This window comes from Gavialis gangeticus, unplaced genomic scaffold (genome assembly GCF_001723915.1).
Source record: "Gavialis gangeticus isolate Ggan-Ray unplaced genomic scaffold, GavGan_comp1, whole genome shotgun sequence".
NCBI lineage: Eukaryota > Metazoa > Chordata > Crocodylia > Gavialidae > Gavialis > Gavialis gangeticus.
The window spans coordinates 34,031,296-34,059,108 of record NW_017729000.1 but is presented as its reverse complement, the minus strand read 5'-3'; the positions used below and the strand labels follow the sequence as shown (position 1 = coordinate 34,059,108).

The 27,813-nt window shown below is 37.8% G+C and overlaps 1 protein-coding gene across 6 annotated transcripts in view; it reads right to left on the bottom strand.

Annotated features, from left to right (window-relative positions):
* TENM2 (teneurin transmembrane protein 2) overlaps positions 1 to 27,813 on the bottom strand; it is a 1,374,704-nt gene that overhangs the window by 989,928 nt on the left and 356,963 nt on the right. For all 6 annotated transcript variants that reach the window (XM_019506504.1, XM_019506506.1, XM_019506505.1 and 3 more), the window contains exon 3: positions 27,266 to 27,541. In XM_019506504.1, the coding sequence (XP_019362049.1) occupies positions 27,266 to 27,541 (276 nt within the window). The remainder of the gene's footprint in view (positions 1 to 27,265; positions 27,542 to 27,813) is intronic.

Here is a 27,813-nt window from a genome sequence, read left to right as displayed (position 1 = left end):
AAATGTAAGGCCATGTCTTTCACAGCCCCTGCAGTTATAGACTCAACTTGGAATTTGTGAAAAAAGCCTATGATACTCAACAGAACAAAGGGAGGGACAAAAAAAGAAATTTCTTTTTTATTCGACTATCACATACTACCTGATTCCTGGAACCAACCTTATGCTAGAGAATTAACAAACAAATAGTATAATAATCCCTGTCATGACAAAGATAATATACACTACTGAGTGAAGTATGACTGAATGCATCTCTTTTAGATAGTGTGATCATTTAGTCTTGCAGGTAGATTTGCACTTTGACTCAAAACAAACCACGACATCCTGCTGGCAACATCCTGCCCACAGGATACTCTGACATTGTTCATAGATACAGAAAATTAAAAAGTTGAAACATCAGGTTACACATAGAAAGGAAGAAACACAGAAAATTGACATGAACTATGTAATGCCGAGCTGCTGGCAGACTGAAATGAAGAAAAGAAAAGAACATGAGCCTCTCCACTGTGGACACTGACTTAGGTTAAAGAAGCACTGTTGATGAAGGGCAAATATCTGTCCTTAGCGTGTATCTTTAAATATTAAATGTATTTGATGTTGGACTAGTTGCTATTTTAAAAAAAGTGAGAACAAAGCAGGATGTTGCCGTCAGCATTTCTGGCTCAATAGTTTTTTCCATGGGTCTGCAAAGGTTGGGAACAACCAATAAGAAGGATGACATGGCCTGTATGTGTTTATTTCCAAATCATTTGCATAGAGCAATGTGAGAGGGGAGGTAAAAGCTCCCCCCAACATGTCCCAGGACCCCTCCCAATGAGCCCCAGTACTTACTACAGGGAAGGAGACAAGCAGCAGCTGCGGGGAAATGCCAACGCAGGCTCGGAAGTTCCACAACTCCCTGAGCCTGCAGACTGGTGAGCTCCAGGGCCAGGGCCTCAAAGAAGTGCGAGCTGCTCAAAGACCAACTGAAGAGAGAATCAGCTGGCCGGGAGGAGAGGAGCGGCACGCCAGCCAGGAGACGCGGGCAGCAGAACTGGGTGGCGGCAGAAACGAGTGCAGGGAGGGAAGCTCCAGCGTCAGCTGGGGAAGCCCGGCTGCAAAAACAGGGTGTCCGGGCTCTGGGAGCTGAAGATCGCTGGAGGGCCACGGTGGGAAGAAGTGGTTCTTCCTCATAACCACAGGCAAAGCCACAGCTGCACTGGAGAGCTCAGGTACTGTGGCGTGGAGGGGCAACGAGAGACCCCAAAACCCTGCGGGCACCCTGGTGAAGAGGGAGGAGCAGGCGGTGGCTGGGGCGGAGCCCCATGGAGAAGTGGCAAGTACCACCAGGTTCAGGAGTGATTAACTCCTAGTCAGCTGGTTCCTGGGAAGAATACATAGAGAGATGGACAGATTCCTTCTCCCATCCCAGGGAACAGAGGGGTCCTGGGAGCCAGAATCCCAGGTGCTGAACACCTTTTTTTTAGTTAAGAATTTTCCTAAGTTACAGTTACCTCAGGCCGGGGCAGGTTTAGTTGCCTGAAAGTTGATCCAAAAACTAGGGATTGACTCGGGAGAGATTGATGGCCAAAAAGACCCAACCCCAGTCGAGGCAGGTAATGTAGATGAAAAGAGACCATCCCAGGGAAGACTACAGGGAGCAGTGTCTACCTAGGCCGTGGATGTGGTAAGTGTGGGGGTAAAGGGGAGGCGTGGAGCACTGTGAAAAAAGACCAGTGTCAATACCCATTTGGGACCACCGACAGGGAACTGCCTCCCCATCAATCAACATCAAAGACGTGGCAGGTGAGTAGATGCAGCACCTGAAATCATCCAGGTGGCCCCAGGGTGCAGACTCACCCTGACGTCACTAGGCAACAAGGCACCGACCAGAAAGGGGCCGAAGCCTTATAACACCTACCAGCGACAAGCAATTATGAAACACCCACTTTTCCCATAGGATTTGCATTCTATCAACTGCACGTACAAGCAATGGTATGCCTTTAAACTATCCATGTAATTGACTGTACATATAAAGCTACAGCAAACAAATATAGAGACCCTGTAATAAAATCAGGCCACTGCTTATTTGCATATATAGCTTTTGAATTCAGCTCCTCACAGAGCCCCAACGGAAAAGGTTCACTCTTAGGTTTGACTGACACAAAAATATCCATGTGTACAGAGACATTTCTACTTTCAAATTAATATGAGGTAGTTAGTCAAAGATGTTTAGGGTTTGCCCTAGACTGCTTCCATGAGCACAGCTGAGAAGCGCATGCTACCTTGCTCCATACCACCAAGTCTGAAAATGTGGCAGTGAAACTATATAAGTCAGTGGATTCCAGATCAATGCATTTGATTTTCCAGTATTTGGAACACCCATGCTTCAGGTGTCTAATGACTAGGCCAGACCATCAATGTCCCAGTCCCTAACAATTTTCCTAGACAAGGCTACTGTGTACTGAGCCTGGCTTTTAAGAGCTGGAGCAGGTGGGACATATTGCCTATGGCTTCAGGATATGAACTTGCTTAACTGTCCCAGTCAGCCCAGCTGGGAGCAAGGATTGTTCTGGGTTTGCTGCAGGTGATGCCTGTTAAGGGAATGAATTGCCCTGCCTCTCTGATGGAGGCTGATCGGGTCTGAAGCTCTGCTTTGGCCTCATTACAGCCAGGGGTCACAGGCTCAAAAACTTGCCTTGAAATTCTGGGATGACACGTTTCCTAATTTCTTCTGCATTGTACTTGTACATCTCTAATTTGTGCAAAAGCATGTACGTCTCTAATTTGAACATATCAGTTAGTAATAAAACAAATATTCAGTTATACATACTTATAACTGGCCTTATTAAAATAGTGAGGAAAATCACCATTTACATAGGCCATGAACAGGCATTCAAATCTATTGGGAGAAAATACCTTTTTTTTTTTCCTTGTGTCGAAAAATCCATCAGAAGAGCAGCATACAGGCATTTAAAGACCCAGGTGCTCCCAGTCCTGCAGAGCTTATGCTGCTGACATCATGCAGCCAAGGTGCCACCTGGGACTGGCTAGCTCCCTGGGGGACCACAGCCCCTTTGGGGAACTCCTGCACACAAATCCCTTTCCCTGCTTTGAGAGAGGAGAGGTGGAGTGTGTCTTCTACCTTTTCAGTAGTAATCCTCTCAATTTTCATTCCAGTAGCCCTAGCCCTCTCACATCAGCTGGCTCAGCTAGGGTGTGTAGGTGTACGACCATGTCAAGTCTGCCCAGGTCTGGTTCCTGCTTCTGCTCAGGAGGAATTCAGGACAAACAGCTGCCTTGGGAACCTCTGCAGGCCCTGAGCACAGTGTAAGACATATGAAGAGACTGGACTTTCCTGGCCACAAAGCTGTCAGGGGGTATGGTTTGCTTCAGGCGCAGCTGGAGCAATCAAGTCTAGCCTGAGTCATGAACTTGTCTTCCCTGGGCCTGTGGGAATGTGAGGAGCAATGCATGCTGGAAGGTAGCACTGAGACTTTTCTCATAAGGTTGAAGACATTTATTCTACTGGCACAATTGTCCCAAAAGTGAGATCTACCAGGTTGGAGATAGTATCTTTTTCTCCTGGAACCAACATTTTTCTTCCAGGAGAAACAGCATGAATGTCTATATGCTCAGAGTTTCTATTGGGAATGCAGCAATTCTCCTCATAGAAACATAATGCCTGTATGTGACTATAGTTTCTAACTATATATGTTGTAGATATCTGTTGATATGACAGAATGCATCTAATATATAACCTGATACAATAGACTATGCTTGTAAACTTATGTTTGCTTTTGACTGGCCTTGTAATCCTTTTTCGTTTGGAACAGGTGCAGAAGAAAGGTGGCTTTATAAGAATTTACCCTTCAACTATAATGCTACAACAACTATATATAGTTGTTGCTACAGATTACTTCAGCTTCAAATGGGCTTAATTTTTCCTGTGGTTCCTCACATAGACTCTCACTGGCATTTGTACATCACCTAATGATGTGAGGAGCAAGTGCTAAACTGTTCTTGGAAGTGGGATTAACAGACTACAAAAAACAAATCAGTTCAATGAGGTTTGTGAACAAAAGGTCTTTTCCCTTTCATAAAAAAAACATTAAGGCTATGGAAGTTGCTTCACCCTCAAAGACAACAACCAAAAAACTAACTAACTAAAAAAACCCCCAAAAAACAAAAACCCAAACCTCAGGTGATGTTGGATGAAAGTCTGGGAAAAAGAAAAACAAACAACCAAGGAACCCTCAAAACAATTTTCCAGATCCCTGAGTTCGATACCCAGTCTAGGCTCTGGAAAAACAAAAAGATCCTGTTCACTAGGGAAGGACTAGCTGAACTTTCAAGAAAACAAGAATCTAAATAGCTATTCCACACATAAGACCTTCTATACCTACCTTGGTGGGCAAGAACCAATCAGCCAGTTCCTCATTGATTAATAGCAGGAACAGGCCTATCAAACTGGATACCACGTGGACTAGACACTCCCTCCATGAAAGAAATGGAGGAAAAGCAGAACAGCTTGCTAGGAACATGAAATAAATAAAATGAGTGGGCGTATCTACATGTAACACTATGGCGACATAGCATCGGCGGGCAAAAACTGTGATACCACAGCTACGTTGCCGTAGTGACGCACTTTAACACTATATCACATTGCTATAGTGATGTAGCTGCTAAAAATAACTCTGCGCTGTGTGGATGGCGCAATACAGGCTGGTACTGCACTGTCACTTAGTACTTCCGAAAGGAAGTGGAAGTACTAAATGATAGTGCAGTAATGATGGCACCATAGGGGTATGTCTGGATGTGCCCAATAAGTACAAGACCTTATGCAAAACCTCTTGCACTATACCTATCTGTTAGAGGAAATCCTAGTGTTTTACTAACACATTTATTATGCTGCTGAATAGTTTGGCACATCCGCAACTTCAGTAAACAGAATGGCTAAGAAAGTAAGAAAGAAAAGAACTCATCAGAGAATTTCTATTTGAAATAATTTTAGATCTGTTTTATCTATACCAAGGAAGCTGCCAGTCTATCTGATCTTCAAACACATTGAACTCCACAGAGAGAAACTATGGTAAAATTCAGTCTATTCACCTGAATGCATTTCATTTAGGTATAGGGAACACTAGTTGCTGTATTGGGGAAATTTTTTTTGTACATTTGGAACTTCATTAAATCATGTAATTGTATAGTAGGGAATAATGGAGTTGTTAGAAGGACAGAAAAGGTGAATTTTATGTCTACACCTCGGAACAAAATAAATAAATTCACTGAACATATGGCTTATTAGGTTTAATAGTTCCTTTCCAAGATGAGTTTGACTGCCACATTTTGAAAGATAGGGTGGATGGTTTTTTGTTGGGGTTTTTTTTTTTGTTGGATATTTGCCGTTGAACAGATATGCCATCTGTCTCCACAAATGAAAAGGAGTTGAAGACTTTGATTGCTATTTCCCTAATCGAGATTAAGGCAAATATATTTCTAATATGCTGATTAACCAGATCTGACACCATATCTTAGAGCTGTTTATTAGTGCATTGAAACAACTGTCCTCATACACTCCTCCATATTACCTGCTTTGGCCCACATGAGCAGTACCATTTACAGAAACGGGGAAATTTTTATTCGTCTCTCTCCAAGGCAGTGCAGGTGATATTGTCTTACTTAAATGTCCTAATAGATATTTTTCTTTATTTAAGCTTTACATGGACTGATATACAAGACATGAGTATTGTAAAACAGATAGTGAATCTGAGAAATTCAGATGCATTTGAAAAGAATATCACTGTAGAATTAAAAGAATAATCACACAGTATGCTAGACTGAAAAAATGCAGTTATGGGTTTGTCTGTGTCATGGGTCCTAAACAGAATCCTGTCAGCCTGCATTTACATTTAACTGCTCAGGATTCCAGCATCTGTGCCTGTTTACTTCTTTGCAAAGGATTTTTATTTTTTGATTTTTAATTATGCAATATTTTCAAACCATCACTTTCTGCTGCCTTATATGTACATCTTAAATGCCAAGTTTGTTACAAAATCCTACTAACAGAATTATACCAATGACTTCTTCAATGCAATATAAGTTACAAAAATACTAATTTATCCGCTTCTAGGCCAAAGTGCTTCTATAATTTTATTTGATTGACATGGAAGGCTCTAGATGTGGATTCTTGTGGGCACACTAATTAACTCTCTTCAAGCAAGTGGAGATGACTGGAGAGAATTACAAAGATCCACTGGCCCAATACCCTGCTCAGTGCTAGTGACCAGTCTTATAGCACAAAGGGGAAAATAGCAACCACAAAGCTGCTGTGTAGTTTCTCCATATCCTTGCTCCGATTCTGAATGGAATACTGTTTATTTAAATCACAGTACAAGGTAAGGGCTTCAGTTCATTATAAAAGTGAGCAAGACAAAGGCATTCTCTGCCCAGAGCCCACACTGTCTAAGATTTTGACAGGACACAACAGATCAAAGGACCAGTTCACCGCAGTACTAGTTTTCCCATAGTGATTACAAGGAATTACATTAGCTCGCACCACCTAGGATGATTTAGTATAGAACAATGTGTGGATTACACTATTTATTTTTTACATAAGTATATTACCCCTGGATTAGCAGATACCATTTGTGTCAAATACCTGATGTACAATAAGGGCAAGTACTTTAGCACATCTTCAACGTGCTCAATGATCTTGCTATTATTAACTAAGGACTGTTTTTCAAGCACATTATGACATCTCTTGAAGTAATAACAACTGAAATGAAGCTACTTAATGGAACTGATCTTCCATAAAGACTGTAGAACAGAATTATCAATAGCTACTTACTGAACAACACATTTGCATGATGTCATAATAAGAAGCATTGTGTAAAAAACACATTTGTCATTTTAATCCGCTGGATTTAAGTAACTTTATAAAAAAAACAAACCATCTATTATGCATGTGAGTAGACTTGTTGCTTCAATGAGACTATATTTGTAAGGGTTCACTACTATAAGGATTGCACAGTCCAGCTCACAACTACTATCATTTTTTATGATTGTCACACACACACACACGTGCCTATGTGTGTAGCACCCTTAAAAATAAGATTACATTTATTTAAACACATTTTGGTGCACCTGGGGAGTCAAGATTTTAGTTTTTAACTTCAGATTAATGTGCAAAAACTGAAAGCAGCATCTCATTTTGAAAAGCTATTTGTCAAACTAGCTAAACTTTACTATGATTTCCCATGACTGCTATTCACAGAATTTACAGAGTTGGAGATGATGAAATCTAATAGTATTACTTTTTATTTCATAAATAACAAATACACTGAAAAAGTTGACCTCACTGTGATATAGACCAGTTCCATGGACTGTATCCAGTCCTGCACACCTTCATAATATTTTCATTTCAAAGTGTAATTATAGAAGTAGTTGCTGTTTTAATTGTTGAGAAATGATTAAGAAAAAGTTGAGGACTACTGAAATAGACCACAACTTTACTGTATACCTTTTTATACCACTCTCTCAAAAAGCTGGTATTTAGCTTGTGATTAAAATTCCTTTCTTTCTTGCTATTTGCTTCTGCTGTAGCTGGTATGTTATGATTCTTTTAGGTTCAATTTGTGTATTTTTCAAAAAGGATTGTGGTTGTGTGTCTAAATACCTTTCCTTCGTAGATTAAATAAGATATTTATTAAAATTATACGGCAGTTTTGCCACACACACCCACACCCCCACCCACAAACCCACATTCACTCTTGGCCTCTCACTGCTAACAAAAAACTTGACAAATATTTTTTCCCCAATAAACCAATTCAATTGCATATCCAGAACACTCTTAGAGTGAAATATATATAGCGCAGGAGTTGCTGTGGAAGAACAATGCAAAGAGAGCTAAGGGGAAGCTGTGTAAAAAGTAGGCACATAGCCAATAGTATTTTAATCTGATTAATTGAGTCCTCATGATGGGGATTCTACAGAAACAGCAGCCCTTATTTGAGAATAGGAGGTGTTTATTCATTTTTATATGCCACCCTTCCTAACAAAGGCTCAGGTAGCTTATAGTAAGAGAAATAAAGCAATTTAGGTCGTCAAAATAAATGAAACAAAACAATAAAATAAAGCAAAACAAAATAAGCAGAGACCCACTTGATCTAGCTTCGACTGCCCAAGTAGAAAGGTTTTGCAGCACTGCCAAGAGATGCCCAGTCTCGTGCTCTGGCAGACATCAAGAGGGAGTTCCAGAGCTGAAGAGCAATTGCTGAGAACTAGCTCCAACAGTTGCTGATAGTAATTGCAGAGGAGAAAAAGATGCATCTCAAATACAACTTACAACGGGCAATGGGCAGTCAATGGAGTCCATCTGGTCTCTGTAGAAAGGCTTGGAGTTATTTTCTTCATTTGAGGCAGGTGAGGGGGAAGGGAAGGCTGCCCTAATGTTAGCCTGAACAGCCAGTAATCAAACAAATTCTATCATATACAGGTATGGAAGCATCATTGCTTTGTAGAAAATTTGGCAATAGGAAGGTACTAAAGCTAAGAAGGTCGTACGCTTGCGGGATCTTAGGACTGTAAGATTTACCACACTGAATCAGACCACTGATTTCTTAAATTCAGTATGCTGACTGTGGCAAAGGCAGTGCTTGGCCACATGATTATCCTAATGCCCCACTCCACCAACCAGGAACAATCTTCTCAAAGTCAGAGGCAGGATAGTGTTACCCTTACTTAGCATCCATAAATATAAAGTACATTCTCATGCATAAAATTGCATAGGTGTTTTTTGATCCAATAGTACTTGACGACATGAAAATATTAACTGATTCTAAAAATGGCAGCAGTACAGTTTCCAGAGAAACAACAATTTATTGCAGAACACACAGGCAAGCTTCATTTGGACAATGAACTCAGGAAAAACCATTCTTTCCTTAAGGAATAAATATGAACAAGTGGAGTAAGAATATGTGTGTGTTGCATTGGGAATGAGAAATGGAGAGGCTTAAAATACAATGCTCAGCTTTGTACATAAATGCGTAATCAAGTTATACAGAGAAATGCATTCCATTTTTCTTATGCAAAAACAGGTGTACCTGTGAGAAGAGTTTCAAGAACTTGTAGTTTTATAGTTCTGAATGACCAATAATTAAAGAAATAAAGACTGCAAGTTTTACATACAATATCCCGAAAATGGACTCTGAAATGTCTTAGAATCATTTCATGAAAATATATTTACCAAAAGGGAGAAAAGATGATGCAGAAATAATTAAACTGATTAACTAATTAGCTGCCCTCCTAGACTGCATTCAGAAATGTGTTTGTAGCATGCAGAGTTATATACAATAGTGCCCAGGTGACAAATGTGAAGAAGAAATTATCAAAAAATGGACATTATGAGTAAATATTTGCCCTTACTGTTATTTATAGTAATCACAATATGTCTGATTACTATAAAAGTCAGTTGTGTGCTTATATCAACAACCAGAATTTGGTCACAACTAATGACAAAAATTAGAGATTTTTTAGTTTAAATTACTGTGAGAAATATGTCACTTATGACTATAATGACATCTGTTACCAAATTACCTTCATTTTTAAGAGTCATCTTAGATAAAATTATTTTTCCAAGGAGACTGTTACATGGTTATATAATTTTAACCACCCTACTTGGAACATCACTTACACTGTATATCAAGATTTGAGTGACGCTAAAGGACAATATTTGTCCTCTGAACAAAATCAACTAAAGTATTATCCTCTGATCTCAGTTCTTACTTACTTCCGATTACTTTTATGTCATATCATTGTACCATCTGTGTTAGTTCCTGATAAAACACAAAATATTTTAAGCTATAGAAAGAATCCCAAAATGCAATCTTATCTATATATTTTTTCTCATCACACTGACAAGCAGAAAAGTTATAAAAAGTGCATATTTACAACATACTGGTCTACTAGTCTCTAACAAACTTATGAAAGTACAGTATGTCTTTAGCTGTGTGTCTATACTAATTTCAAAGTCACTACCTACTTTCTTTGCTATTCCCTTGTGCAAGTTTGTACATCTTTATAATACCTTCCGAATAATTTATCACATAGTAAAGATTTTAAAAAATCATTATCCTTTTGATCTAAAAATCCTTATATTTCATCTTTAATACATTCTTTTGAGAGGATCTTTCTGGAGGAGTTGCCACGTATGTTTTACTCCTCTGAGACATCAACAGCAGAGCTCAAGCAAGACTTTAGGAACTTCAAATCACATTTAAAAATTGTTTGAAAAGTTTTTGTTTTTCAAAAAACAATTCGTGCACACAAAGAAAATTAAATATTGTTGCAAATATACATATCTAAAGGTTAACCAAAAGAAGATGTTCAAAAAACAATATTTGAAACTGCCAAAATTTATCATTGAATGCTTCAAGTATTTAGACATAATTTTTATATAAATATATTACTCATGGAATAATGCAACTAATATTGATTTATTTAGGTTTCTTATTTCTTTAAACAGATTTTTCTCCCTATTTTTTCCTCTAAATGAAACATAGTAAGAGAGAAAAAAAAGTCATTGCATGTTCATGCCCCAGTATACTACTTTGGAAAAAGCATACCAAAGCCATACTATCAACGTCAGACAGCATTGAAGAGATTATCTGGCATTTTATTAAGGTTTGGAGATCATGACATCATATTATATCAAACAAAAAAAATTGGGGAGAAAAACAAAACATTTTTCCAAGGGCAAAGAATGGCAAACAGCATCAGAAAGTCCCAGCAAACAATAAAAGTAAAAATAATAAAAAATGAAATGGTAAGTATTAGAATAGAAAGCATTAGTGGCTTGACTTAAGACAACAGAAGACACAATTCAGAGTTATAAATTCCCACTCACTGCTATTCATGTTATTGTGTCAAGGGATTTTATTAGTATTAACTATGCTGATTTTGAAAGATGCTCAAGAAATTTAAGACACAGTGGCACCAAGAAGTGCATTATTATAGACAAGTACTATTTGTGCACTGAATATTCTCCTGCCATCTACATGAAGATCAGTGTCTTGCAGATCAAATAAGCAGCCTCTATTCTGAATTTCTTGTGGCTGCAGGCCAGATTCCTACATTATTTTTAATACAGGTGCCTTGTTAATTCATCACACCTTTTTTTTAGTAGTCAAGCACAAAAACATAATTGGAATCAGACCAGAGCCCCTCAATCTGTTATGATTTCAATGAAAGCAGCATACAGTAAAATATATCAATATTTTCAGAAAGCTAGAAAACATACAAATCGCTTGTAGTTTTAATTAATAATAAAATAAAACTGTAGAGATTCTAAGTTGCACAGATAGAACTGTAGAGAGCTGTCCAAAAACTTTTAAATGCATTTTCATAACTCATGAAATATCCACAGTCTGAGTGTAAATCTCAAAAATAGAAAATCACTAGCTAGATGAGAGAGACCCTGCATGGAGTGAAATGCTGACAGAGTCTCATGTTGCCTAGAAGAATCTGGATTCCTTGGAAATTCAGCACTTAAAGGATTTTGCTATGATTTGCAGATGCTTTCAAGGAAAGCAAGTCATAAGATAAGTGATAAAATACCTCTGAGGAACAGAGACTATCTTAAACAAAGAAAACAGATTAATGGTTTACACTAATCTATTTTCAACAAAGCAAAACATTTTGGACAGTTAAGTGCCACCAAATTATAGTACTGGGATTGGTGTTTAAAAATATTAACAATATGGAAAAGAGGGATGAAGGCTGGAAGCTGGCAAATTATTTAGACTGGTCAAGTTTCAAGTAGACATTGAGAAATTACATAGGGCAGGACAGTCCTACTGGCACCCCCAGGTTGCAGGCGGATAAGAGGTTAATATGCAACCCTCAGACTTGCAGTCTGGGTGCTGCTCCATCCTTTGCTTTCCAGTTGCTGCCGCTGGAGTCCCTAGGTTCTCCCTTCCTCCCCTGGCTTCTGCTCCCGGGTCCTGTCTGTAGGGGGTAGGATAGCAGGGCATAGCCTATTGGGCTAAGGAAACCAGTGGCTATAGAGCTTCGGGGTATCTGAGGACCCTGCATAGCATGGAGGCACCTCTGCAATGCACAAAGTAGTGGGCAAGGGAACATGTGGCTTGGGAGGTTCACGCAGCACAGGAGAAGGGGGGTAGATGATGTATTGGAGACATCAGTCACAAGAGGGATGCTGTGCCAGGTGCAGCCCCTGTGGCATGCACCGTTTGGTGCTTTATAGGGCTATGGCAGCATATGGCTGGAGGGCCTGCTGTCCCAAAGTACTCAGAAAATGGACAGCTCTGACATAAGGAAATGGCAAAGGTGGGAAGCAAGGACTGAGCAGATAAAGCTCATTCTTTGAAAAGAAAAGGTCCTAAATTTTGCAAGGAATCATTTGAACTACTTACAATTCTGGTTTTGGAATTAACTGTGAACTGTGTAAAAATGGAGATGCAGAATTCCAAAAATTTTGATCACATACATGTGTACAATTTGTAATTAACCTGTGCAACTTATAGCTACAGGAAATGGTTTACATTAAAGCCTTAGCAGATTTTTATCTTAAAGTTAAACCGAAAAGTCCAAATGTATTATATATCTTATCAATACATCTTTAGCATGTTTTAAAAAAACAAGAAGATACCAACACACAAAAAAATGTTCTTTGGGGCAGTATGATATCTAATTGCTCATTGGTGGGTGCACTGGCCCTTTTTTCTAAAGTGTTTCAGTACTGGTCAGTCAGGAACTGGATTAGATGGACAATAGTTCTGATTCTTCTATTCCTGCATCTCTTGATGCAAAAGTTCAATGTTTGATTTCTCCTCCTTTACAGATTGAAATATGATACATTTTGATTAAGCCATGAAATCTTTATGGCATCTGGTCTGAACACAGTTTTTCCTGGGGAAGTGTTAGCAAGGTTTGAAACAGCTGCAGTATAAGAGTTTGAGACTTAAAGAATAATGTGTTTTAGATAAATCAAAAATATTTGATAATAAAGTTGTCCTGCATTAGCCACTTTTAATGTTAGAATACTTTTGCATGTGGCTAACACTCTTTAAAGACTATTTCAGTAAACTATTTCAAATAACCAGAATAAGTCATTTTAAGTATGCTGAATTTTCCTTTATAGTATCTCCAAATTTTGCTTATCTCTCATATGTAAGTCTTGATTACCCCTCATCTTTCATGCCTGCATTAACTTCTTACAGCTCTGTTCTTCTAGATCAGGGCTGCTTCAGTGTAGGTTTAACGTAAAGCCCCCAGAATGAGTGTGGGGCCATGCCCAATGCAGAGCAGAGGGGGGAGATTAGGGTCACGTGCAGAGGTGGGGGCTATGCCAGGTGGAGCGACGGTGGGGGGGATGCTCGTGTGGGCACGCAGTGCAGTGGTGGGGAGGAGGAGTGTCCACATAGCGCCTCTTGTGCAGCCAATGCAGTATGCAGCCCTGGGGGCTTAGAAGTTAGACAGCCCTGCTCTACATCATTTAAATTCCTTACTTTTGTGGCTCTGTGCTACCTACTTCTTTTTTACCTGTATACTCTTGTCTTTTATCACTACTATCTTCCCTTCCTGTGCTTTTCATTTACTCCTCTTTCCATAATGCCATTTCTGCAGTAGCATAACTAGCATGGGACACCTAGGGAAGCCACCCCAGGCACTGATTTGAGAGAGAACCAACTGTCACCACAGCTGCACAAGTCACCAGTGCCACGTGTCACAGCAGTCCCAGAAGCCCATCTGCTTTGTCACACCTCTGCACATACGCTTACAGCCCTCACCTTGGCCCAGTCTTTCATGCCTTTACCTACTTTCTAGGGTTTTTTTCCCTTCAAGGCACACAATTTCACGGAGAATGTTGAACATGACCTACAATCATGTTGCACTTTGTTTATTCAAAGTAGAAAAAGGAACTACAAGATAATTCACGCACCATCATTTAATCACATTTTATTTCTTCATTTCTCTGTTTTCTTGTTAAATTAAAAACTCACTGGGGCAGATACCTTGTCTGCCTGATATATCTGAAGTCTTAGCCTTCTGTGGAAAATATAATAATAATATGACTTTCCTTAACTGTCTTGGGAACTTTAGCTGCTGTTACTGGCTGTGTCTTTACTAAGAAAATTAAAATCTTGGTCATAATTTATTTTATTTAAGGTCCTAGGAAGAAGAAACATTACACAGAAACCAGCTGAACCCATTTTTTAGCAGGTTCCACTTAGATTAAAAAAGCAGTACATTTTTATAAAAGTTCCCTGTGGATCATATGTGTTGATTCATGAGTTCCTATAATCCACGATCTGAAGAAATAGATTTCAATCTTGAATGTTAATCCAATGTTCAGAAAACTCCTTTAACTATTAGTGTGAAAAAACCCAACTGCTGCCCTTTCAATATTTAATAACATTCATGCCTCCAGCAAACAAATAATGCTCACACGTTGTCTCTTGCCGAGAGTCATGCTGTTGTAATTGGATTGCATTATGTCTACCTGCAAGATGGCATCTCAGTTTTACCAGGGCACATGCCAAGCAAGTATATATTTCTATGGGCATCTTGCACTTCCTGGCAAATCAAAAAGTCCTTTCTTTTTGTATCAACAATACCATATCAAGAACTTAAGACTTTCTGCACCATTTTTTTTCTTTGGAACAGGAGAGAACAGACATGTTTGTGACATATTTATAAGAAAATTAAAAAAAAATGAGTAAAGACATCTCTTCAACAAATAAAATATGAGGATATAATGTAGTGCTCCTGAATACACTGCAACAGCATAGATTGAACCTCAGAGCTCATGATTCTGTAATGCTTAAGTGGTTTCTCTCTTTGGAAATTATGTTTTTCATTTAGATAAGTTACATTCTCACCTCTACAATGGATCTTGCATAATTCAAGCTAACAATAATTCAACACATTTGGTTTGTCTAAATGCTAAGAAACAAACTCAGAAGACAGCATCTTGTGGTGCCAACTAGTGATGACTGTTAAGACAATATAATGAGATGCCACATTCAGCTTTAAAGATCACTAATGCGCTGAACTCAATATATAGATTTCAGGATGGATTGTATTCCTATTGTGAGTTACAGAGGCTGCATCTACACGAGACACTGACTGTGCAGTGCTTACTGTACAGTTATTTAGTACTTGCATATCCAAGTACTAAATGACTGTGCAGTAACTGGTGTTATTGTGCAGTAGCATCCCTGCACACCCAGCATTCACCTGGTGATGATGAATACACAGTAGCTCATTACTACTAGCAGCACATCATGGTTCATGCCCCATGACACTACTGCACAGTACTAACAAGCTACTCAGCAGTAAACATCTTGTGTAGACATGGCCAATCAATAGTAAGCTTTTTTTCGCATTCGTGTCTATTTGAATGCCCAGTATAATTGGCAAGTCCCAAAAAACTAACAGTACCCACGAGAAGTTGACAACCTAGAGTCCCATGGTGGATCTGGCCCAGTGAACTGGGGTTTGGTGGCATTCAGATGTGGGGGGTTTTGCCTCTACCACACCATGGACAGTCAGCAAGGAGCTTTGCCTGTGTCATTTTGAAGCTGTGCAGAGGACAAAGGGCAGCAGCAGTGGCTAGAACCAGCCTACTGCAGACCCACGATGATCCATTGCGGACCATTGCTGAAACACATGGCTGACCTCTGGTATAGACCAAATTCATTCAATACTTGGTAGTTTTATAAAAATAAAGTTTTTCCAAGGCAATCCATTTTCGTACTAGCACTGCCCTATCTTGTCTGGGTCTTGCTTTTGCCATATATTTTTCAACCAGGTGACAATTCTGAAGAAGCAAGCAGAAAACTTGCTTCTGTTTATATTTGACATAACAGTATGTAAACACTCAGCCAACATAATTTGTCACTTCAGCCTTTATTGTCTCATCACTGCTGCCAACAACTTCATATAAAGGATGACAATGAAGAACGCGTCTTGAGGGACTTAGTAGATGGGTTTTGGAGGCAGAGAAACATCTGTCTGTAATAAACTTCTGAATTCAGCTCAAATGGACATTTCCAAGTACCTCTGTACTTGGAACTAAGCTTGTTAAACCAAGACTACCAGATTTACACCATCAAATGGCAAAAAGAGATCTAGTAGAATGAATATGACAAATATATATATATGTATGTGTGTGTATGTACAGTACAACTCAGTTTATTAGTTAATCTTAGGCCACCAAGATGTATAAATTGGATTGGATAGAAAAATGCAAACTTCAAGTTTATGCAACTATTTATTAATAAATTATTATACAAGTCTGTAATTTGTAAGATTGTGACAGTAGAAAAAATCAGTTCAAGGGAGATTTTGGGTGGAATTTTTCATAGATATTAGACATTAGGGCTGGAAGCGACCTTGGAAGATTATTGAGCCCCTTTTACAGACTTTGAGGAAGTGAAAAGTATATACAAAAGTAATATAGGTCATATGATGTTCACATGAACTCATGTTTGAAAGGAAAACATATATACATATTTTAATATAACTCAGTATTCTTGGTTAAACACAATGGAAATCTCAATCTACTTGAATTTATCGCTTAGGTCACTTACCTGCATTCACTTCCAAGCAGGATTAATCTTATCAGATGCAACCTTCTGTTTTTTGGGTTTTTTTTAAAGTATGCAGAAATATTATTCAAATTAATTTACACTTTGAACAGAAGTATTGTTGCTTGCTTATTTTTTAATCTAGGTGACCATCTGGAAGCTAATTCACTAAAACTAATAGTTTACAAAGTGAAAATGTACTTTTTCATATTACTTTTAGTTCTAGTTGTAACATTGTTTTTTTCTTTGGTATCAACCCTCCTTTCACATCCCTGTATAATTATAGGGGAACCAGACTGAAGCAAAGTATTTCAGGCTGTTTTAGCCAATATAGGTTAGTCTCCTGTGTATTACTTCATTATTAAATATCTTTTGTACAAAAGCTTGTAAAAATGTTATCTTAATAATATGGGGTGTCATTATCACATCCGTTAGCTGAATAAGGAGTGGTTTGAAGTGACAAGTTTTATGGGAAAAATTAGGACTGATCAGTGAAAGCGATAATTTAAGAGGTTTTCTATAATAACTTTTGCTACATGTTACTAATAACTGTTACTGCTTTGTTAATACAAAGCCAATGATTCATTATAGGCCAGTGAAATGTAACATGCTCAATTCTTTGAGTTGTTTATCACCAGTCTGATCCAGATAAAGCCATTCAAAACCAATAAGATCTAGGGCATAGGCCAAGCATGGAAAATTGTGGCCTAGATGCTTAAAGTCTAATGAAATTATAAACAGGGGTAGGACACAAAGGGATGGAATTCCATGACAGCAACTGCTAAATTCTGCAACAGTACCTCCTAAATTCCATGGCAACCCTAATTTATTCAATCACTCTGAATTTTCCTTTATTCTCACCCTTCTGCACTAGACAAATGCACAAAGCTATGGATCACAGGTAAAAATATTCATTGACAAGTTTGATGAAGATTTCTGAAGGCTGTTTTTTCTTTAGGTTCTTCAAGTGACTTAACTTGCCCAGCTTCCACAGATTGTCTCATCAGCTGCTGCATTGTTCTGTAGGGGGCCTAACTTGCAAGCTTCTTGTTTCTTTCCGCTCCCCAGCTATAAACTGGGCTTCACCTCTCTCTCTCTTCAATGCCTGCTTGCCTAGCTTTATGCAACAGTGCATGAAGTATGCGTTTTAATCCAATTAACACCTGCTAGTGGGCAAACCTGCAGAGTGAGAAATCACTGGAGCAGGTGGGCATAAAAAAAAGAAGTTGAATGCTCTAAAATGGTGAATTCTGTGGCCAACATGCTGAACTCCATGGCATGTCAGAAAAATTACCAGTTACAGAATTACACTCAGTGAGGCCTTTACTGAAATATATGGAGCGGTCAGGTCTGACAGGCACTGTTCCAGGCTCTGAGCAGATGCAGACAAGTGACACTACAGTATTCACACTCAGTTCACACTTTGGGGGATTTTTTTGCAGTTTTGATGGTTAGAGAATCATTTTAAAAATGTGGTTGTGTTAAAGTGATGTTGTAGCCAGGATGATCCAGGAAAAAAAAAGGAGAGGCAAGCATCTTTTATTAAACCAACTGCATAGTTGGGAGGGATGCAGACAAGGTGTCAGTACCAAGTGCCCTTTTCTCAGGTCATCTTGGTACCCAAAAACTTGTCTCTATCCGTTCCAAATATACAGCTGTTCCAATAAAAGATGTTGCTCACAAACACCCTTGTCTCTTGCATTAAAAACTTGGAATTCTGCTGTACAGTTCTCTTCTAGAAGGTGAATTTGATGGGAAAATTCTATAGATCTCAAATATACTGTTCCCTCATTATAAAGACTGAACTAAAGGAGGGTTATTAATTGAGAGTGTTAAGTGAGGTAAACATAAATGTCACTCTAACTCCACCTGTAATGTACCTTATCTGTGCACTACTGAACATTATTCTAGCTGTTATCTCAATAGTTCCTTTGTCATGAGTGTCTATTAAATATCACTGGTATTCTTCTTTCTGTTGCTCTAAACCAATGAATTGCTGGGTTTCATTTAAAACTGTGGCAAATATTTTAGTTTTTCTATACTACTACTCCTAATCCTTCTGCTGCTAAGTGTTTAAAGGTTATGCATATTATTGATATATGTTCTCTTACTTTTTTGCCCCAAACCTTAACACCTTGCCTTTCTGTGCATTGAACTGCATGAACGATGTACCTGGACAAAATTAGAATTGATCACTATTAAGTATTTAAGTCACCTCTGCTAGTCAATTCCCTCATTACTAACTCACTTCCTTTCAGAAGTGCCCTTGGGTTTTGAGAGCAAATCAAAATTGGATCCACTTAAGCAACTGAGCTTTGATACCATACTTAATGACTTTTTAAATTTGTCATTTACAAAGTACTTCACAAGCTTCCCTAAAGTATAAATAAAGTATGCCCAAACACGTCAACACATTTTGTACTATCTTAAAAATTGTAGTTTGCATGTTATGTATAGACCTCTTATTTTATATGTTATCTATGCCAGTCACTCCAGGCCAAATCATCTTCCTGGGATGACCTGAGCCTTGGACATACCAAAGTAGATTATTTAGTATTGCATCTCCTTCCCCCACTCTATCTCCAGCCCTATTCTATCCTATTGTGTCTATACTATGCAATAAAAACCTGTATACAGCTGTGCAGGTTCTGTTTCCCTTGATCATATGTGCATTGTCCTGTATGGGAAATCTGACACATTGTTTCTAGTTAGTTTGGGTTTATAATTTACTTCTCACTGTTGGAATCTATATTGCCATATATCTTACATTGAAGAGTTGGCTTGCTTGTTGGTTCTTGTATATCAAATATCAAAGTTAAGGTCAAGGGTCCACCTGAGCATTGCAGTGCATTTGGTCTAGCATGGTTAAGGCACAAAAGATTCTGTAGCCAGTCACTCAAGGGAATGAGATTGCTAGCATCACATTCAGCAACCTTTGACTTAATGCCCTAATGACCATTCGGTACCCATTTACAGCTGTGTTGAACAGAGGCAGCCTCTGGCACAAGTCCAGAACAGGGCTTGGCCTTGGGGACATGACTTCAGTGAGACAACTTAACTCACATGTCTCTGTGCCCTGACATAAAACGCAAAGGTTAGATTATCTACATGTAATTTCTAACATCTTTCTAGTTAGCCCTGTTTTAAAGTGACAGCATGAGGAAAAAAGAAACTCCCCAAAATAGAAAAAAAAGAAACTCCCCTTATCCTTATTGGCCCCTTCTGTACATTCTCAGGTAGCTGTGCCCACCTTACTGATTAGAAGTGTCCCTCTTAGCCCTGACTTCTTTTTTTCTGTTAGTACTCAAGAACTGGTCCTGCTCTCTGGTACTGGCAATGGCTTTATGGTTTCTACAGAACTGTCAAATTACCAAGTGTGGACTCTTTACTATTGTTGAATGAAGACAGAACTTTCCTTGACTTTCAGATTTCAAAGAGATTTTGCAGACACACCAGTTAGAAGAAAACTCTTTTTACTTGAAGCTGGAGTATTCCATTCAGACACACAAAACATCTGACAAAATCAAATTTATGGAGTAGAACTACATTGTACCATAACTGTCTATGCAAATTATGAAATGTGAAATATAATGGTGGATAAAAATGCAAGGGGTAAGTAATAAATATTAAGATCAATATTTAAAGGCTAAAAAAGTGAAAAAAAGAAAATTAAGTTAAATATCTCAGTAGTTTAGCCCTAATTCCTGAGACAGTCTCTTTATTCATTTTCCCCATGTGATTACATTTTATCTTTTGTTTCTTAGCATACGCTGATGTCTATAATTCTATGGCATCTTGGGGAAATGCCAGAATATGCTGTTGCATAAAATTTACTCTGTTTTTAAATTGAGACAGCAACAAAAGACAAGGTCAGCACTAATTTAGGCAAACCTCTGCAAGTGATTTTCTTTCTAGATTTACAGCATATATAGAAGGGTCATTGGATGCTTAACTACCTCATTTACTATTGTGAAACTGATAATAATTAATTTAAAAGGACAATCAAGGGATTTTTCCTTTTTCATAATAACCTCTCAGAGGTACAAAATGCAAGTTTGGTTTCTTCTTTCAGTTCTGTCTTTCACTTTCTCGCCTTCTGCAGTGGTATTACAAATACAGGTAACTGACCTTTCTTGCTTACATGGAAGAGAAGAATGAAAAAACAAACTTCTAAACAACGTATTAAAATGTGTAGGTAGAAAACCTATATGTTCAGCGTTACCAGGGGTTTGACATATATTTAATGATGATGACTGTTTTTCCTGAAAACTGTTTACTTTTTGGGTGTTCAATTGCTGGTTCGCTGTTGGTCCATAAGGGTACAATCTTCATTGTAAGAGGGATAAAGACAAGAAGGGGTTAAAGAAAAGTTTACCTTGCCCTTGGGGGCTGGAGCAGCCTGGAGAGCAGCTGGAGCAACACCAGAAAGGGTGAGAGGTGGTGCCCCGCCTCCTTTTCAAGAAGCAGCTCACATGCATATGGGGATGCTCAGCAATTAAAAAGGGGCAAGAACAGCAGTTCAGGGAGGGCGAGAGGGACAGAGGAATCGGTACATTCAGTTGATTCAGCTGCAGTGAAGGAGTGTGGAGACTGGTACAGAGCCCCGAGGGAGGCAGAGTAGAAGCCTCCCGTGGTCCCACAAATCTGGTGAGAGTGTTCTGGAGCAGGAGCAAGAGGGGGTGTACACAGTTAGTACAAGAGCAAGAATCTCCCTCCTAAAGCTTGCTATCAGAAGGCAAACAGAGAGGATGTCTGATACAAAGTAGCAAAGAAATGCTAAGTGGGCTGCCCCACAGAGGTTTCTAGCTAAAAGAAACTTGATAGGAATTAACCCTTGTCTGCCAAGCTCTTTAGGTTTCTGTACCCAGTACTTTACACTGCCACTAGCCTTCAGGTAGATAAAGTGGCACAACTGCACCTTATAATTTAGGAGTTAGCTTATAGTTTGTTGCACTTTAAGATTCAACAGGAAGGTGATATATGGATGAGGCTACGTGTAATTTTGATACGGCCAAGAGCCAATAGTTGAAAATCTGGGGTACTGGACACACCAAAGGGAGGCCGGATGACAAAGTGTGACATACACTGGGTCTGAAGAATCTGAAAGAGAACAAGATTTTGACAGCATGGACAAGCAATTTATCAGACAAGACACTAAACATGAAGGTGGTGTAAGGCTAGGGTGTAACAGGTGGCAGAGCCTCAGAATCTCATAACGGAAGGAAATCAGCAGATATCCAAGTCCAAGGAAAGGGGGACTGTAACTGGACTGAACACCTCCTAAGTTATCAGACTTGAAAAAAACATGTGGTAGGCAACTATATGACAATTGCAATCTGAAACTCCTGAGATAAGGAAGTCCAGTGGCTTTTCTTGGAACAACAACAAACTTGAAGCACTAGAAAGTCAGGAGAAGAGTTTCTGAGCCAACACTCATACTTGCAAAGGTTCTGTGCAAAAGCTAGCCTCACTCAGAATGGGGTGCAAAGGCAACCAAAAAGTTTGAAAGCAATATGGGAAAACATCTGGGCCACAACCTCCCATCAACCTGTAAACAAGTGTGATACCTCAACATTCACCAAGTTCCTTTATCCCCCACAACTAGAGTCCCTCCATCTATTGCCACAAAATCTGGGGGTTCAAAACAACAATCAGTCCCTATCTGTAGATCCTTGTTTATACACATGTAATTATCTTTAATCATAGTATAGTGAACACATTTAAAATGTAAGCACAGATTAAGATAGTAAAACCTTGAAATATTTTTCTTGCTCTAGTTAAGTTTGATGTAGGTTAATTTTCCTCTTTTTGTTCCTGCCTTTACTCTTAAATGTATTATATACATATCCTTTCTGACACACATGAGAAAAGGGGGAGGAAGTTTAAAAAAAAATCGGAAATGTTTGATGTTTTATTGTAATGCCAAATAGAAGTTGCACTGTGAAAAAATACAATGGTACGTTACATCCTATTATTCCCATTGACACCATTAGTTACAGGCAAGGCGCCAATGTAAAAGAATTAACAGCTAAAACCAAATACGGTCCCCCTAACTCAGTGACTTGACATGCAGTTGCATTATCATAATACCCCTGAAAAAAGAAGGCATCAGTTCTACATGAAGTAGCATGCCACTGTCATCTTTTACACTGTCACTCGTTATTCTCATTATAATGATAGAATTTAATTTTATTTAAATCCACATCTTGAAAGGTTTCCCTTGTAGGTATATTTGCATTCTACTTGTTCATTTCAGCATCTGTTGTGACACACTACCAGTCTCCACTTGATACTACATGCTATCTCCTATTTCTATCATTCCAAAATATGTTTTCTTTGTTATGCTACTGCCACTCAGGTTTGTTTAGCTCTTCCTGCTAATCACCTTAATAAAAGTTTGATTTTACTACCTCCATGATATCCAACACCACATATCTAATAACACTATGAAACTGAATCCCAGTAAGAAAGGATTGCTGACTGCTCCCAAACATACGTTACATCTAACATCTACTCCTTACCTTTGACAGTGGTGTTTGAACTCTACTCCTAAACATGAAAATGATTTGTTTTCAAGATGGCTGCTGATTGTTCTCTTGATAACTATGTTCATGATACACTGAGAACCGTGATTACTTACAAGATATTACTTGGTTCAAAATGCTACTTAACAGGAAAGAGCTTGATATGGCACTGTAGAGGAACTTGAGTAGCATACACTTTATATTTTGGTGGTACAAATAAATCAACTTCAGTTAACTAGCTAAGGATTTACTTCCTGGGGAGAAATATCCATGTATCATCAAGCTAGTGTAACAAGTTCCATTCTGTTATTTTTTTGCCACTTTGGAAATATAGAGGTTGTACTCCAGAAGTTCCTAGGTGCCACAATGGCCATTTTAGACACTTAGCAAGGAAAGTTAGTTTCTGCATTCCATCAGTGTAGTAGGCCATCCACAGGTTTAGATAATGACTTTGAATACTCTTTAAACCTCCTGATCACAGAATGATAATAGGAGTTGATACTAATCAAAACTTCCATTTGTCTTGTAAATAAGAACTATAATTATAGTCTTTATTAGAGAGGTAGGGGAAGGGAATTAACTCTTCAATTTACAGTATTGATACATCAAGCAAATGTTAATGATCCTTTCAGCATACACCTTTTTCATTAAAAGCCAAACTACTTCTAAGGTTAATCTTCTCTGCTTTCACAAAATAGAATATAAAGGCCTAAATATGCAACCTTACTCATATGAATAGTTCAGCACATGAGGAAAAAGACACAATTCCGTAACTCCAAACCAGGGTTAATTCATTCAAAAGATCAGCCGGGTATAAACTAGTACTATCCTTTGATATCTGGAGGTACACAGATTTAGAACATCTAAGTTCTGACCCATACGCTTTAGGGACCATATTCTCTATACTTACATACAGTGAGTTGTACCTTGCGTTTAAGTCAGCAACACTACTTAAAATGAAGGTAACCACTGAAGATCCACTTGATCCTAATAGACTATACAACATACTTGTGGTTTCAAAAAGCTTATTCTTCTCTGCTTATGCTACATCATATGTGAGATATGTTTCTAAAAAAGATTCATTTGATTGATCATTTTTGGATAAGCTGCTTATAATGATTCAGATGACCAGAAGCTCAGAACTGAACTGATCAGGGTTACCAAGGACTTAAGTTTTTGCCCTTCAAGTTTTGCCCTTCTATATTCATATTGCTTTCTCTCAGAAATGAATGGCTACATGCAGTCACCAGTAAAAGTTATATTTGAAGATACAATACTGAATTTCAAGATCTAATGCAAGGTAAATAGTCAGAACTGTAAACATAGAAGTGTTACTTTTCAAAATGGATCTTCAATATGCTTTTCTGTCAGAAAATAATTAGCACAATCAGTTTATATTATTTTTGATTGATCAACAGACAGTTCAAACTTGCTAATATTTTAAGGCTTACATAATTCTAATTTAAGACTGAATTATACCAATTCTAAAAATGAAGCAAGTGGTCATAAGCTCTGTAGATGGTTTTGAATTAGTACAAAATGTTGAAAAGAGTGATTTATGGCAATTAAGCTTCTTCTGTGCTATGTGGGAAAGCAGTGAGTGCCAAAACTGATTTAATATTAAATGAAAATTGAGTTTATTATTTTGAGGTAGAATGGTATCATTTGTGATTAGCAGCTCAGTCTAAAAAATGTCACCTTTTTACAGCTGAAATACTGTGTTGTAACGCAGGAACTGAACCATGTCAGGAAAAGAGAGCAGACAGTACTTTAAATAAATTCAATAAAATCTATGCATCATGAGTTCACCTAATGTGGTTAGGTGCAAAAGAATAAAATTCCATTCAGAGAAATGTCTGTTTTATGCCTCTATCTCCTGCATACTTGAAATTGTATTGGAGAGTGCATTTCTCTTAAAGTTTAGATTCTTGTTACTTCCTCTTCAAGAGAAGCATACCTAACAGGTTATTGATTTGGTTCTGAAGGACACAGTGTTTATTATGTAGGAAACCATTGCTGGGCACAAGCGTGAGAAATTAATGATGGCTTTGTAAGTGTCCATGCTGTGGTACTGAACCAGTGGGGCAACTGTCAATCTATATGATAATACATCCCCAATCTTCATAAAATCAGTGATGTGAAAAAGCATTGATTTTCCTGAGCTAAACAGGGTTTGTCAGACAGAAAGCCTGAAAAAATTTACTCAAGTTAACACCTCCACTTGTAAAATAGTTAATTTCAAATTTGTGTGAATATTTTATAACCAAACATACAAACATATTTGTCATAAAATGCTTACTAAATAAAATGTTAACACTGAACATTAAAGATTACATTTATTCCTTGTATTTTGCCTGTACTTCATTGCATAATGTCTTTCCTTATTTAGTCAACATTACAATTTGAAAAATTGCCTTTTCAAAATGCATTCATAGTTATCTATTGTCAAATTCATAATAGTTGATATTTCATAAAAAGCACAGCTAAAAAGATAGAAACCCATTATCTGATCAAAGCCAGGGATATCTGCATAGATACGTTCAAATGGTGAAAAACGTTGCAAGTTAAATCTTGCTTCCACTGAGGTCAATGAAACAAACATTGATCTCAATAAAACTAGAAGGCAAGCCCAAAGTCTGAGATCGATTGTACTAAGACAAAACTTCAGTAGTTCACATACATTCATTTGAAGTACTGAATGTACGGACCCTCATGCAAAAACTCCTTGAAGTCAATGGTTGTATTGTCTTCAGTGGACTTTGAGTCAGGTCACTGAGGATGCTGACAGAAGTGACATTTGGTTCCCTGGAATCACTCTTTTAATGGCAGCGTTAAAGCAAATCAAATCACTGGCTAGAATAGGTTTGCTTTCTCACACAACTGTTTGCTTTCCTTGTATGCAACTAACACATTGGCACTCTTGAGCTTGAAAAAAAAAAAGAAAGAATAAAAGACCATCACTTTAATATATTAAGAATTCAACTCAGGTAAAAAAAAAAAAAAAAACTTAGAATAAAAAAAAAAGAAAGACTCTTTTCTGATGAGTAACTGAAATAGCTGAATGTTCCATAAAAGTACAGTTTTAAATGAAACAGACAATGTAAAAGGGAGTCTATTACAGTAGCTGGTGTTAAGCAGCTGCTTTATACGGCAGCATTGTTGGGGTTTCTCCTTATCTTCTTAAAATAGCTCACTTTAGAATTAAACTTGGTTTTGTTTCATTTTGTCAAGTGACTTGGGCTCCTTCTCTGCCCACACCATAGGATGGAGAATTAATGGATGCTCTGCTTTGCTCCTCACAGCAAGCTGTCTTTACCAGCTCTATTTTAAAAAAATGTAGTCACACAATTTTGCTGTGACAAATTTAAAATTGCTTTATATGAAAATATTTAAATGGTTTGTAAACATTTCAAGGAGCAATTAGCTCAAGTAGTACAAAACAATGCCCATGTGTTTTTCATGCATTGGTTCTGCATTGTGTAATTTATTTTTTTTCCCTGTTTTAGTTAAAAAGATAAGAAACTATATTAAACAGATATAGGTACATATCATTTTGATGCACAGATCTGGTTAACAGAACCTCTTGTATACTTACCTTTAATGATTAACCACCTCTAATACATATAACGCTTAATAATTTCATGAAAATATGCCCACAGGACTCAAATCCACTCCAATTAAATTTGACAATTTATGTGCTGTTAGTATACTAAAAACTATTCAACTTAGTTCATGCTTTATATAAATATCACATACATTTTTTCACCTGACAAATCTGTTCACTGCTGACATTATTAAATTAAAGTCCACAGATTCTACCTGAAGTTTGGTGGACAACATGCATGTAAAGTATTGCTATCTAGATTGAAGCATAAAAAGCTAGTATTTGGAAGACATCATAATGAGAAATGTTATTAAAACCAATACCTAAGAACTTACTGAATGCTTTTCTAGATATAAGTCACAAGTTCCCTAGAGTATAAAAACAGCATTTAAAAAATGAAAGTTATGGTTATGCTATAATGTCTGATCTAGTAATGTTTATAATAATATAAAACATATTGTTGATTATACATATAAAATCTTTGGGCATCTTTACATTTCACACCTACACATGTATATTATGACATATAGTAAAAGAAAGAGGCCTACCATTTTCCTCATCTGACTTATTTTCATTGTCAGAGTCAGTCAGTGTAAGGGCTGAATTTTCACGACTCGAGAGACCAGAACTGCGCCTGGATTTTATTCCTCTTCCCCATAGCCTTATAGCATGCTCTGGAGACATTCCTCCCTCTGTATCAGAGTCAGCATCAGACCCGGTACTCAAGGAATAACCTTGATGAAGTATTCCTATGTCTGAGCAATAACCACTTCGATGTGGAGAGGGTTCACAGATTCCAAGTTCTGCCAGGGTGAAGTTGGTTCCTAGGGGAACATTAAAACAAAACAAAAACAGGGAAGAATTTAAATCTAAATTACTTTAAAAATTAAAGTTACACCTATGTTCATTATTTCATAAATATACGCACGATTATGCCTTAGTAATATATTATGTAAGAAGAGCTATGGTTTTGTAAGGTTTTCAGGCCTCATTAGAAGCATATGGCATTGTAGAAATGATAAGTAAAATACGCAAAACAAAAGAAAATAGGTGCCAAGTCTGGGCACATGTACACACAACCCAAACTTATTCTCAG